The following is a 13752-nucleotide window of genomic DNA, read 5'->3' as shown; positions in this document are numbered from 1 at the left end:
CAGCTCATTCAGCAACTGGCCCATCATCAGTAAGCATCCTACAAAACCAAAATGACACTGACAGGCTGCGTTTCAATTGGCTGGGATCTCCTTTTCTCTCTCTCTCTCTCCCTGTCTAGGTTTCTCTCTTTATCGCTCCCCGCATGGCATTTCTCTGGCAGGTCCTCCAGTGAAATTCCTCCCCTCCTGGTCTCGGCATTCCCGCAGCCAGCCTCCCTGCCTGGGCAGAGCGGAGTGGCTGGGGCTGGGTGGGACGGCGCTCCCCCCGAGCCGGTCCCAAGCTACGGTTACAACTCCAGCCCACAACACATTCCTCCGGCCGCTGACCAGTCCCCCCAGCAACCAGGAGAGAGGTGAAGAGAGGAGGGACGGAGGCTTAGTGGTGGTGTGTTTTATATCATCTGCTGGAGTCAGACATGAGTCTAACACTGCTAGAAATGTACATGAAACACCTTGGAGGAAACCGCTTTCATGCTCCTCACTGCACATGCTCTGATCACTTCTGTGAATAGCTCTCAGATCATCTTCACTGATCAACTTCTTTGTGTTTTTTCTACAAAGGTTCAGTTCAATGAAAAGCCTCCTCAGTGGTTCCTTGATGCTCAACAAGGAACAAACAGAAATCTGATGTTTTGCAGCACATCAACAGACTCTACTCTCCTCCACTTCTCGGTCCTTCACAGGGATGTGATGGGGTGCATCTCGCAGTCTGTCAGTCCGGTGCTGCTTCTGGACAGCTCAAGTAGCAGTAGGACAGGAGCCGGACGGTCCCCTCCTCCGCTCCCCTCCTACTTCTTCCCCCCAAGCCGAGCGAGGCGCTGTGTTTACTCTCCTAATTACAGGGGAGGGGCCGGCTGACAGGCGAGCCATCACAGATTCCCCACAGGCCCGGGGCTGGGAACGCTACAAACACCCGCCGCTGTCTCCCAAATGTGACGGCAATGTCCAACTGTCATGGGGGTGCCTTCACTGGCTAAACCCAAGGGCCCAAAGAGAGATATTAAAGACATGAGAGGAATTGGCAGAGTTGGCACTAACAGGGGGTACGCTTGAGAAGTCGAAGTGGGGAGCTGGGGGCATCGCCAAAGTGTCATTCAAAGCAAAGTGGGGTTTGGACAGGGCACAAACACTGATTTACACACACATTGCTCTCGCTCTTATCAAGCTAAGGCGGGAGAGTTACATGTACCAGACAAGAAATCCAAGCAGTGGAGTCACCAGTGGACAGTTAGTCCACTGTATGTGTCCTTCTAACTATCTGAAGTGAACAAGCAGCAGTGCGACTTATCTTTTTGCATCTAGTCAACGATTATTGGTTTTGTAAACACACAACACTCATTTGGGAAAGCAGACATGATATTTAAAGTCCCCTCCTCAACTCAAAAAATTGTTTTGCTCATTGTTACTTCACTCAGATGTTGTACCTTCACTGCCTTCACTCTGCAGACTTTGACACCGGAAGGCTGTTTTCAGATCCATTTGCTAGAGGAGGAATATTTCTCTGTGAGAAGAAGATTTTGTGACATCACAGCGAGTCTTGAAGTCTGTCACGGTCCAATGTGCAGAAACACAGAGAATTGACTTTTCAGTGAAGCAGGAGACACATTTTATCTAGAGGTTAAACTTTTGAAATGAACAATATTTGCATGATTTTAATTCTGGATTTTCATTGAGGGGAAAGGGAAGAGATGTATTTTTAAGATTCTTTAACAAGGTGTTTGAACTTTATTGTGGGAAAACCACAGCAGACACAAATTATTACTCAAAGCTGAGAATTTTTATGTTGTAAAATATGTCTAGAGGGGGTCTTTAAATTAGACTCATTAGATTTGCATATTACTTACAATACTTTGTTATAAATACAAAATGCTAAAACCAGAGTTTTCTACTTAACTATAATAATGCAAAGTATGAAGCACTTTGCAAGGCATGATGGAGAAATAAAAACCGCTTATTAATGTATGACTATGGCTTTGATAAAATACACACTTTAATAAACTGTACAGTGTGTGTGAGTGTGTGTGCATGTACACTAACCCTCCTCCCAGGGAGGTATAATCCACTAGAGGTTGTAATGCTCCAGTGCTGTTGGGGGGTCTGAGAGAATCCCTCTGGAAGCACGGTGGCTGACCCTATCACATATTCAGGTCAAATAAACAAAACAGTGTTGAGAGAAAGGTTAAAATGGGAGAATCGTCTCTTCACCGGCTCTCCCAACCAGCTCTCCCAACCAGCGGCTGAGATCGTCCTGTTCCCCGTCGGCAACACACACCTCACCCCTGAGAGGCAAGACAAGAAAACCATTTGATAAATCATGAATAGTCACAGTTGTGCAAGTGCTGTGACCATTTCTAAAATTTATTATGGGGATTACACACAAAATCACACAATATAACATTTTCAAATGTGTTATGAATGCCTCCCAGAATCCAATTCAAATCCTAGGTTACCAAATAAGCCTGAACAAATCCCCCACATTGAGTTCTTCCTCCTTTGAAGACTTGAGAGGTCCGGTCTGCAGGGCAGGTTTTACCACGCCATGCAGACACCTCAGCACACAGAGGAGAAGGCTACTGATGGCTAGGTGAGGGGAGAGCGGGAGACGGAGAGCGGAGTGGTGGTTTGATAATGATATCAACGTAGATGTCTTTATTTGCAAATTAATCTTTAATTAATTCTGAGACAGAAAAGAAACAGAAATGTGAGAATAAATAAACTTGGTTTAATTTTGCAGCAAAGATACTAAAATATAACAATTAACACATTAAGTTGTAAAATGAGATTTACAATGACAAACAGTTTGTGATGTGTCCTTGTAGAAGAAGCAAGAACTATCCAGATTGTGTGTAGATGAGCTCTTCACACAGTTCATTCAGTCAGTGTTAACCTTGAGGCAGCACAGTCTTCTCCCGCCTTTTATTTGTCCTTGTCGGTTTTCTGCCAGTCTTGACTTTGCCTCCTCATTGATGATCTGAAGGCGAGTGTGTTTAATTGCGATCCGTTTGTTGTTGGCGAACTCCTGCACAAACACAACACAAACAATTATAGCACTAATTAAAAGGCATGTCATATTAATGGCAAGAGCAAACTTGGCAAACACACACAGCCGCAGCATTTGAATTCATGGAGAGATCCGTTTGGAAAATAAACCCATAATTTCATGATCAGCACACCTTTTCATAATAAAAGCACAACCTAAAAACTAGAATCCAGGCTCATTTAACAGCAGAGCGTTTTCTATAATCATTTCGAGGAGAACTTAAACTGAATTTAGTGAATAATTGCAGAGATAAAATCCCAGATGCAGAGTGCTGCCTGGGAGCTTCTGTGTCAGTAAACTCTTCCCAAACTGACACTGAATGGGGTTTCTCCCGCTTTAATCCCTGGGGAGGGCTCTGAATGTGTTTTGATGACCTCTGGGGTCAGTTACATGTTACATTACACAAAGGTTTAGCTCCTTTGTAATAAGGGAACAGCGTGGGGAAAGCCCTCAGTTTAGACATCTTGCTCACTACGCAGTGCACCTTTTTTTTTTTTTTTTTTTTGCAAAGCAGCAGCAGTGGCAATGTATCCATCAAACCTGCCAGGCTAATTAAAATACAGCTTGTGATTATCCTACTTCAGCTCATCTCTCTTTCTCTCGCTCTCACTCTCTCCCTCACACACACTCACAACCAAACACACACTCTGCGTACCTCTCCACAATAATTACTGTGTTAAATAAAGCACAGTAATTACTGTGGATGTAACCCCAGTCATTTTATCAACTTCACTTAGAGCTGTACACATGTTCCTAAATCAAATAATAAGAAATTTCAAAACATTTTTACTAAATACAATTTCACATATTTTGGAAATAAGTGATTGTGTTTAAAAGTGTCTGGAAGGAGTAAAATAAACTAATTTTCCAGCTAATAGTTGTAATGTTGATAATAACTTTGCCGTTTCAGGATAAAAAGACAAAAAATAATCAAAGTTAATAAAAATACAACTGAAAAAAATAAATCTGATTAAAGTGACTTCTGGTTGTTTATTGCAATAAGGCAATAAGTAGTGAGGTAAATTTTAATCCCACATGCAGAGGGAAAAGCTTTTCTTGACATTACAGATTATCTGCATTTCTATATAAATTGGCTTTATTGGATTTTATTCCTTTTTGCTATCTCTTTTTTTAAAGCTCTGAGTGAATTCCACCAACACATTCCCCATATTCAGCCATGCGGATATCAAACAAGGAGGGAAAGAGGCAGAAGAGAGGAGAGGAAAACTGCCTGGATAGTTTGAAGATGTATATAAATGAATATGTAAATAAGCAGCTTTAAATTCAGATAACTCAACAAACAACATCTGTGATTTGTTTTGCAAAAGGGCCAACATTAAATTCTCAGTCTGCTGCGTTTTTATCTGTTCTACTTCATTTAAAAAAAAAAAAAAAACATTTTTATTGATTATATAATTTGTTGATTATTTCTTATGGCTGGATAAAGTGCAGAGCAGGGAGAGAAGGGGGCAGCCTGCCTGTTAATTATCCAGTCTTGACATAGGCTACATTTTCTTTTCAAGGCTATCAAAGAGGGGTTAAACATCCAGGCCTGTGCACTTTTTTTTTTTTGAAAAGATGTATAGGCTACGCATTAACTGGTAGAAATCACAGGTTGGAGCAGGCCTGGTGAAATCCTCACCCTCAGGTTGAGTGTAGAAGAGGCGGAGATAAAAGCCGTCGTCGTCAATTAGCCGGGAGTCAGTGGGAGCGCTGCTCGCCAGAGGCGTTTAACTCCTTCTCCCTTTAAACGTCCTTTTAAGATACAAAGTCCCTGCGGAGGCCCTGGCTTTACAATTTAATAAATTATTTAGCAATTTAAACGGTGAGATCCAGCAGATAACAGCATCAGACGTCATGATTTTCCACGCAGCATTTTGAAAGTCTCGCGTTAAGTAACATTACCATGCAGCTGCTAAATATGAGGAAAAATTCACTTCTTTTTTTTTTTTTTTTCCAAATTATATTTTAGCAGCAGGCTGATTATTTTTGTGTTATTTTTAGATACAATAAAAGTTACAAAGGCCTGACATCTTAGGGCGTCCATGTAAAATAATACCACAGGTTTTCAAGGAGCTGCAGGTCTATGAGTTTACATTTTATATGCTGCGTTAAACGTGATGATTTTTGTATGGAGTCTGGTGGAAGAACATGAGACAGGACTAAACTGTGACTTCTGAAATGGACAGAAAGCAAACAAAAAAAAAATCCATAACTCAAGAAATGATTCCCACATCCATCTGAAGATGCCCTCTGACATGAATTTATTTTAGTTCACACAAAAAGGTGATTTATGTTAATTCACTCCACTTTTTCCACTATATTAGATGAGATAATTCTTTAGAGTGTTATCTGTCTGTACAGTAAATAAACATTTTTTTTTCTAACAGAAAAAACAAACAAACAGGAATACCTGAGTGTGGTGCAGCTCCTGTCCTCCAAACAGGCAAAACTTTTGCTCTATCAGATCTCAGGTCGGTTGTTAAAAGAAATCCAGGGTTATGATCCAACACAGCCGCTTCCTCTGATCAGAATCTGTCAAAAGAGATGTCACTGAGTTTGTAAAGTTGATACAGCGTGCAGTGTATCAGTGTGTGTGAGCCTCAGCAGGCTGCAGCTCTGAGTGAAAACCAGTTTCCCCCAGCAGCAGCTGTCACTGCACCTTTGACTCTGGCCTTCCACACGAGCCACGGAGAGAGGCGAATGACGATTCATAAAGCCCACGGTCTGCCTGTGTTTATAAATCTAAATCAATATTCAAATCTGTTTGAAGTGAGCGGGTGTGTCCGTGCAAGCGCGCAGTGTGTGTGTGACTGTGTGTGTGTGTGTGTGTGTGTGTGTGTGTGTGACTGTGTGAGTGTGAGTGTGTGTAGGTGTTCCACAAAGCCTCTTAAGATGATACATTTACCAAGCCGTGACAAAAACCCTCAGCATATTATTTTGAGATGGGCACGCAGGTTCAAAATTCAAGTGACGTAGAGGAGGCTTATTTGTCCCTTGCAGCTCGCAGGACCTCCATAAAATATCATATAAGACTAATACACTGAACCGAATGGCTTTTATAAGAATAACAATAATTATTATAATATTATTATTATTATTATTACTATATATTATAATTACACGCTATTACAATACCACAAGACAAAACCTATAAAAAGGGACTTCTCTTCTGAATTAAATGTAAAATAAAACAGGCTAACCTTCATATCCAGAAGTCTCTCATCCTCTGTCACGTCTTCTTCTTGCAGAAATCGTTTCAGCTGAAATAGGTGAAAGTCGCTCGTCTTGTCTCCAGCTGCACCACAGGCCTGTGTGTATCTGCCTTTTTTTTTTTTCTTCTTCTTGCATTTATCCTCCTTCCTGAGTGTGTGCACACTGCAGGTCCGGCATAGCCTGCAAGTCCTCGGCTGCTCGGTGTCTCTCGGTGGGAATTCCCCTGGAAATATAGTGGGTGAATTTTTTTGGTGCAGGCCTGTATGAGGCTGATGGGAGCAGACTGGCTGGCTCTGTGGATGGGAGGACAGTTTTAAGGAAATAAGTCGCTCTAAATCCCCCTTTTTGCGACGCGCTGGAATGTGAGAGGACGGTGCAGCCTTCACATGGAGAGCCCTGCTTTAGTCCAGGCGGGTTTTTTTTTTTTTTTTTTTTTTTCTTACGTTCTTTTTGTCACAGATTTATTCTTTTTAAACTTCCATTTACAACTCTTGTGTACAACAGTAAAAGCTTCACGTTTTTCTTTTTGAGATGCCTCATGAAGTAAATATGCAATTTATTTGCAATTATCTGGAACTTTTTTTAATGTTCGTCGATTAAATTTCATGTTGTATTACAGGAAAAAACATTTTGGGTGTTTTTTAGACTTGATGCACAAGAAAAATGTTTTAAAGTATGTGCCACTAATATGCTGTAAATACATTACATTTTTATTTGCGCATATACCCCCCCTCCCCCCCTCAGCCTTTAGCCTATAATATCTTTCTCTTTAATGCTTCCGTTGGATAACAGCGAGTTTTAATATAAAATGTAAGAAAAGATGAGTAGACCGACTTTAAACTCCACTTCTCGTCATCCAGCGGCGGCATACCGCTTATTTATTATCAATGTGCCCTCTCTGCGGTGGGATGGGGATGTTGTCAGTCGCCCTCTCGCTGCCATTGGCTGAGGACTGTGCGTCAAAAAAGTAGCTGGAGACATTTGTTTCCCAGAAAAAAAAAAAAAAAAAAAAAAAAAAGAAAGAAAGAAAAAAAATCCTCCCCACCAGTGTGAGAGACGGAGACAGAGACAGACCTCAGCTCAGTCCTGCGGCTCCTATTGGCTGGCAGTTTGTACAAAATCCAACTCAAACCACTTCACTCACAACACACCAACAAATCCGAAAGGCGTACATGCAGCCTCCTCCATCCCTCCGCCGCTGTCGCACCGCTTCAAAACCTGATGCAGGCGCTCAACGTTGAACTTTTATCCGCACTGTTGCTCTGCCTCTGAACGCGACTGCTCCTGCTTTTGGTTGGTTTTGTGTGTTTTATCCGCCGGGACGTCGTTGATCTGTACTGTCTTTTATTAGGCTATTTCTGCTGGAGGAAACCAAGTAGACAAAGAACTTTACACTCGTCCATACCAGGGTAAGTTTAGCGTTCACTATTATTATTATTATCATTTTTTTATTATCATTTTTATTATTATCATTATTATTATTATCATTATTATTATTATTACTCAGTATCGAAATAATCAATCGCATTAAAGTCAAAGAAGTCGAAAATAAGAAGTTTATAGGAAATTACACCTGTAATAAAGTCCCATCTAAAAAGCTTACAATATCATACTGTTTAAAATAGTGAGGAAAACGTGTGACCGTGTCGCTGCTGCTGAATTAAAAGCCACAGAGACTCAGAGAAACAGCAGTGAGAAGCTTTAGGCTGTTCAGTGACATCAAACTGCAGATGGAGGGTAAAGCGTCTTAAACTCAGCCTGTTTTACGGAGACAATAAGTGTGTGTCTCTTCACCAAACCCTCTCACACCGACATGAATCTGAAAGAGCTAAATGATGTAAATGCACATATAAAGACAATGGTAATTACAGAAGCAAACTGATGAAGTTACATCATGATGATCTGGTGGAAACGAAGGCTGATTCAAAGCTAAATTCAAGATTCTCTGACATTATTATTATTATTATTATTATTGCCTTTTTCACAACTGTAGGATTCCAGGAAGTCACATTTGACCAGTTTCAAACCTCTCACTGACTGAAGCCAGAACCCGCAACCCAGTTCACCGACTCCACGTTCAGTCGGTGAAGTTTAAGTCTAAAACGAAGCCTCATATTTTCACACAGACTTCTCCTCGGTGTGAATTTACTAACGAAATAACAGCCAGTGCAACACAAAGGGATAAATGTGGAGGCGTGAACCTGAAAGCTGCACTGGCATAAAGACAGAACATTTAGGCCTGCTATGGAAAAATGTTTGGGGGCCTTTTCTCTCTGCTGGGTCTCCTCTGCTTCCAGGGATGAATAATTTAGAGGACAATAAACCAACACGTCATATATAATATATATTTACTGTGTTTTAGTGACAGATTGTGTTCAAGCTTTAAATTGGGAGTTTAGCTCGATTAAATTTACATGTAAGAATTTAATTTCTCCCCTGGAGTTTAATTTTTTTTTCTGCAAACTGCTGATGGTTATTCAAGTCAGACTAAAATATATATTTATATATGTAATATGGCTGCAATTCACTCACGTCAAAGTGCACATTATTGAAGCGAGAATCGCGTTTGATTTGCAGCATCATTTTTGAGGAGCCTGAAGCACTTTGGACTTTGTCGATACCAAACTGCAGCTCCAGCTACATGCCACTCGGATTATCTCGTTAATTCATCAACAGAAAAAAAAAATACTTTATCATAATCAATTCTTGGACAGGGTAATAATTATTGAGCGGGTGTGTACAACTGTTAGACGGGTGTGTTTTAAGTGTGACAGATTGGGATGAGGGGGTTAAAACCGTTGGATATTGAAAAAAAAAAGCAACTAATCAAGACGCACAGTGGGAATAACGGGTGAGTGTCACTGAGGTTGAAGTGACAGCAATCACACATTTACCAATCAGCACGTGTGTTTCTGTTTAAAGAACTAAAAAAACAATTACACGTCAGCATGTGTTATTTTTTATGGAATGAAAGTTTTATCTGCATCAAATAATCTCGTGTTTTGAAAATTAAATTTAAAATATTTTTTTACTCTAAATTGTCGTGAAAATCCACATCAGTCTTCTTTTAAAAATGACAATAAAAATTACTTAATGAAAATAGGTTTATCATCTTAAATCAGAAATGACTCTGAGAGATGATTATTTATGTAGATTGCTTTATATAATAATTTTCCAGAACATCAATTCAGTTGCTTATTTCACAATCCCAATGATTTTCTGTTTATATTCAAAGAGCAAACTTTACATTAAAGACTAAATACATTAATTATATTAAAATATATATATAGAAAAGAAACAGAAACAAGGTGAAAATGAAGTGAAATGGCTCATGTTCACTTTGGTAAGGGAGGTTTAATGAGTGTTATTTGTTTTTCACCTAAAATTTTTTAAAAAGCCTTTGTTTCAGCTCGTGGCAGTTAAAGGTTCTTGTATTTAATATTATTGCAAACAGGAACCAGTGACTTTAATTGAACTTTCAAGTGACTTGTTGCAATTATAGTGGCTGTGCATTGCTTTCTGTTCGTAGGAGGGGTGGGGGGTGGGGGGTGGAGGGGGTAGAGAGGAGGACAGCTGGGGATGTTTTTTGAGGAGCGCCGTGTCTTTTGGAGAGGGCTCATTTAAGCGACAGCGCCGTGTAAACAGATCCACTGCTGTATCTCTTTAGCAAGGTGCATTTTGATCGATGTCTTCTTTTTCTTTGTCATTTTTGGAACAGGTGTCCTGTCTCACACGGACCGCACGGCGAACAGAGGACACCCAGTGCACCTCGGGAGCTCCATCAATTTTCAAAATTTTCTCCAACTTCAGCCCTCAAACGAATATTAGCATGATGTCGTATCTAAAGCAACCACCTTACACAGTCAATGGCCTCAGCTTAACTACTTCCGGAATGGACCTTTTGCATCCATCAGTGGGCTATCCAGGTGGGTTTAAACTTTGTGAAGAATAAATGAGGAGAACTGGCAGAACATTGATGGCTTGAGGCTAAAAGCAAAATGGAGTGGGTGTGTTAGAGTGTGTTACAGCACCTATTTCAAGCTTTTTAAACCTAATAATGATTTCTGATATTTGGAATATACAGGGAACACAAGTCATTAATGTAAATATTTTGGTTGGTCAATCAGTCAAACACACACACACACACACCAAACCTCTTGCGCGGACGCAACACAACTTAGTAAAGTAGTTCTCCTCTTGTGTGATTTTATTTTTAGATGTGTCTTCCGACTGAATCATAGGAAAATTGATTTGATTTTTCTTCAAATTGCATTAAATTTTAGGCCAATTAGACTGTAAAGTACGTGAAGTGCTACAATTTGCCGAGGGCGTTTAAGTCTCAAAGGACTCGTGCGTAAATACGCAAACAACAAAAACATATATTGGGAGTTACATATCTGCTTTTGATGACTTTTAATCTTTGTACTTGCTTTTACAAATAGTTTTTTTTTTGACACACGAGTGAAATATTTGATTTGATTTACATTTTTCTTTTTCTCACAGCAACGCCACGGAAGCAGAGGAGAGAAAGGACTACTTTTACGCGCGCACAGCTGGACGTTTTGGAGGCGTTGTTCGCCAAAACTCGGTATCCGGACATATTCATGCGCGAAGAGGTGGCGCTGAAGATCAATCTACCTGAGTCCCGCGTGCAGGTGAGTTAACCAGATGATCTGCCATATTTGAAAACTTGAAGAATATCGTCACATATTTTTGGAATTAATAAAAAATGAACCGATGCTGTGCTATTTAATTATTTGTGAACCACCGCAGCAGAAGTGGAACCTCGGTTCATTTTTTTTAAACAAATGACTTTAATTGAACAGTGTACTGAAAATTTAACAAGATTGAAAACACACATATAGCTCGAGCTCATTTACGGGGAGATAAATATTAACAAAAATAGCTCAAATTCAACTTTTCAAAGGTCTAGTTTATATCTGCACAGCAGGAAACACTCTTATTAACCCGTGACCGAAGTTGAACATTTAGTCTTCCCTAAAGCAAGAGGAGAAGTTCTGCCAGCGGGCTGAGATCACAGTGACAGATAATTGTTTCGAGAATTTAGGCAATACAACGAGACGGATCAGTCCAGTGGTACCGAAATACTATAACTTCATTCGAGAAAAAGTCTTTATCGCGATTGAAAACCAATGCAGCCTTTTTTCACCTGATGTTTTTTTTTTTTTTTTTTTTTAAATAAAGAGGATATTACTTGTAGAAGGTAAATTATTGACGTGTGTTCTGCATTTTGTTGCTTTTAAGCTGTAATGAAGGATTTTTTTTTTTGAGTAACATGCACCAATATGTGCTTCTTCCAGGTGTGGTTTAAGAACCGGCGGGCAAAGTGTCGCCAGCAGCAGCAGCAGCAGCAGAACGGGGGCCAGAACAAGGTGCGACCTGCCAAAAAGAAAAGTTCCCCCACCAGGGAAGTGAGCTCAGAGAGCGGGGCCAGCGGCCAGTTCACGCCCCCCACCAGCACCACCACAGTCCCCGCCATCTCGACCAGCACTGCCCCAGTGTCCATCTGGAGCCCAGCGTCCATCTCTCCGCTCTCAGACCCCCTGTCTACCTCCTCCTCCTGCATGCAGAGGTCCTACCCCATGACCTACACCCAGGCCTCAGGCTACAGCCAGGGCTACGCCGGCTCGACGTCCTACTTCGGCGGCATGGACTGCGGCTCTTACCTCACTCCCATGCACCACCAGTTGTCAGGCCCGGGCTCGACACTCAGTCCGATGAGCACGAACGCGGTCACAAGCCATCTGAACCAGTCCCCGGCGTCCCTCTCCACCCAGGGCTACGGGACGTCCGGCCTGGGCTTCAACTCCACAGCAGACTGCTTGGATTATAAGGACCAAGCGGCGGCGTCGTGGAAGCTGAACTTCAATGCCGATTGCTTGGATTATAAGGATCAAACTTCCTCGTGGAAATTCCAGGTCCTGTGAACAGAGCAATCCGCTTGTCAAGAAAAAGTGCACAAACAGTGACGATCACATCAGACACAGTGCTGCCATCCCTCAATAAAACACATCAGACTGGTTAAAATGTGAGCCGGGCTCGGCGAGGCAGGGCTCCCGGGGGCCTCGGGTGTTTTTTTTGGCATGATGGTCTCTGGTCCTCCTAGAGGAGCGGTTTAATTTATTTTAGCACTGGCAAAGAGATTTTTTTTTTCCGTTCATTCACAGGTTGTAGCCCCTCATCCATGTCTGTCAGTGCGTGCCTCTATGCGTAAAAAACACCTGTTGAGGAAACACAGAGTGAACTCTGAGAGAAAAGAACACCTCAGCCACGGAACTAATGTTTATCCAAGGACAAAACTCAAGTTCATTCTTCTGGTGAAGTGCTCGGGATGGACAGACCTCCTTTAAGCTTCTTACACAACTTTGCCGACCTGCTGGCAGAGGGACATGAGGATGGTGTGTGGACATGGATGCACTACTTTATTTAAGAAAAAAAGTGTTTATAAGGAATCAATATGTAGTTTCTAAGAGACAATCAGTGTGTGTCTTATATAAATGGTACATATGTGTTTTTTTTTTATCTGTGCTAGCCTTCGAAACTGTGATCTGTTGTATTGTATGCAATTTGTGAGCCCCCCTCGCATCAGACTCTCTGCTGTGATTTTAATAGATTTCTAACTTTTTTGAACAACGAAAGATGCTAATGGTTAAATCACCGGCATCACAAAGAGAGACGAGACTTTCCAAGCACACGGTGGTAGTAATAATAATCAAGGGTTAGCCATACTGGAAAAGACTCTCGGCTGCTGAGAGCTCCACACTTGCTCCCCTCCATTGATCTCAACACACGGTGATTGTGGATCCTTTATTGGCTCCAAAGATGGTGTGACCTCACCGCTGAAAAGACATGAATAAAGGTCCTGTGAGCTTACTCTTTCATCAAGGAACGATCTGTGTGTGCGTGCGTGTGTGTGTGTGTGTGTGTGTGTGTGCGTGCATGTGTGTGCGCGTGTTGGAGAGAGAAAATGGAGAATGAACAAAGTGACAGTCAGGCAACGTGTGCAAAAGTAACTGTGGGTATTTTTTTTCCCCCTACTTGATTTATTTTGGTTGCAGGAATATTTCCATTTATTTCCATGTTAGATATTAACTTTGAAACGAAATCATTTGGTGCCATTTTCCAAACAAAGAGCCCATAACACAATAAGATGACTCAATATGTTTGAGGATATTCTAGATTTAAAAATAAATTAATAATGTTAACATTTAGCTATAGGAGGGGGATTAAGAATTACACACGGATTTAATGCGAATATATGAGTGCAGCTGTTTAACATTAGGTCAATACCGTCTTAGTGAGTAGTAAACATAAATGCTTCCTCATGCATCAACACATATCGAAGCTCATCAACTATTTTAACATGGATTCATACAGTTTTAGAGCCAAGATACATGAACTAAAACTTCTTTAAAATATGAAGCAGATCTTTTAACGAAAAACAAAACGACAAACTAATGCTGCTCAGGTGGTGT

The 13752-nt window shown here is 41.1% G+C and overlaps 1 protein-coding gene and 1 long non-coding RNA gene across 2 annotated transcripts; one reads left to right on the top strand and one right to left on the bottom strand.

Moving 5' to 3' along the window:
- Positions 1–2377: 2377 nt before the first annotated feature.
- LOC111663220 (uncharacterized) lies at positions 2378–6707 on the bottom strand. The gene is made up of 3 exons (XR_002761366.2): positions 6244–6707; positions 5454–5575; positions 2378–3019 (listed from the first exon to the last, which is right to left on the bottom strand). It is a non-coding gene; the product is annotated as an uncharacterized LOC111663220 (long non-coding RNA).
- Positions 6708–7169: 462 nt separating this feature from the next.
- On the top strand, positions 7170–13150 carry otx2b (orthodenticle homeobox 2b). The gene is made up of 4 exons (XM_023417341.2): positions 7170–7665; positions 9975–10182; positions 10760–10911; positions 11578–13150. The coding sequence occupies exons 2-4, from the start codon at positions 10086–10088 to the stop codon at positions 12202–12204; spliced, it is 876 nt and encodes a 291-aa protein (XP_023273109.1). The 5' UTR covers positions 7170–7665; positions 9975–10085; the 3' UTR covers positions 12205–13150.
- The last annotated feature ends 602 nt before the right edge of the window (positions 13151–13752 follow it).

The sequence above is a fragment of the Seriola lalandi genome, unplaced genomic scaffold (assembly GCF_002814215.2).
Source record: "Seriola lalandi dorsalis isolate HSWRI2012SDOR001 ecotype SW California unplaced genomic scaffold, Sedor1 jcf7180002054573, whole genome shotgun sequence".
Taxonomy (NCBI): Eukaryota; Metazoa; Chordata; class Actinopteri; order Carangiformes; family Carangidae; genus Seriola; species Seriola lalandi.
The sequence above is the reverse complement of the archived record's forward strand: the minus strand, read 5'-3'. Positions and strand labels throughout refer to the sequence as shown.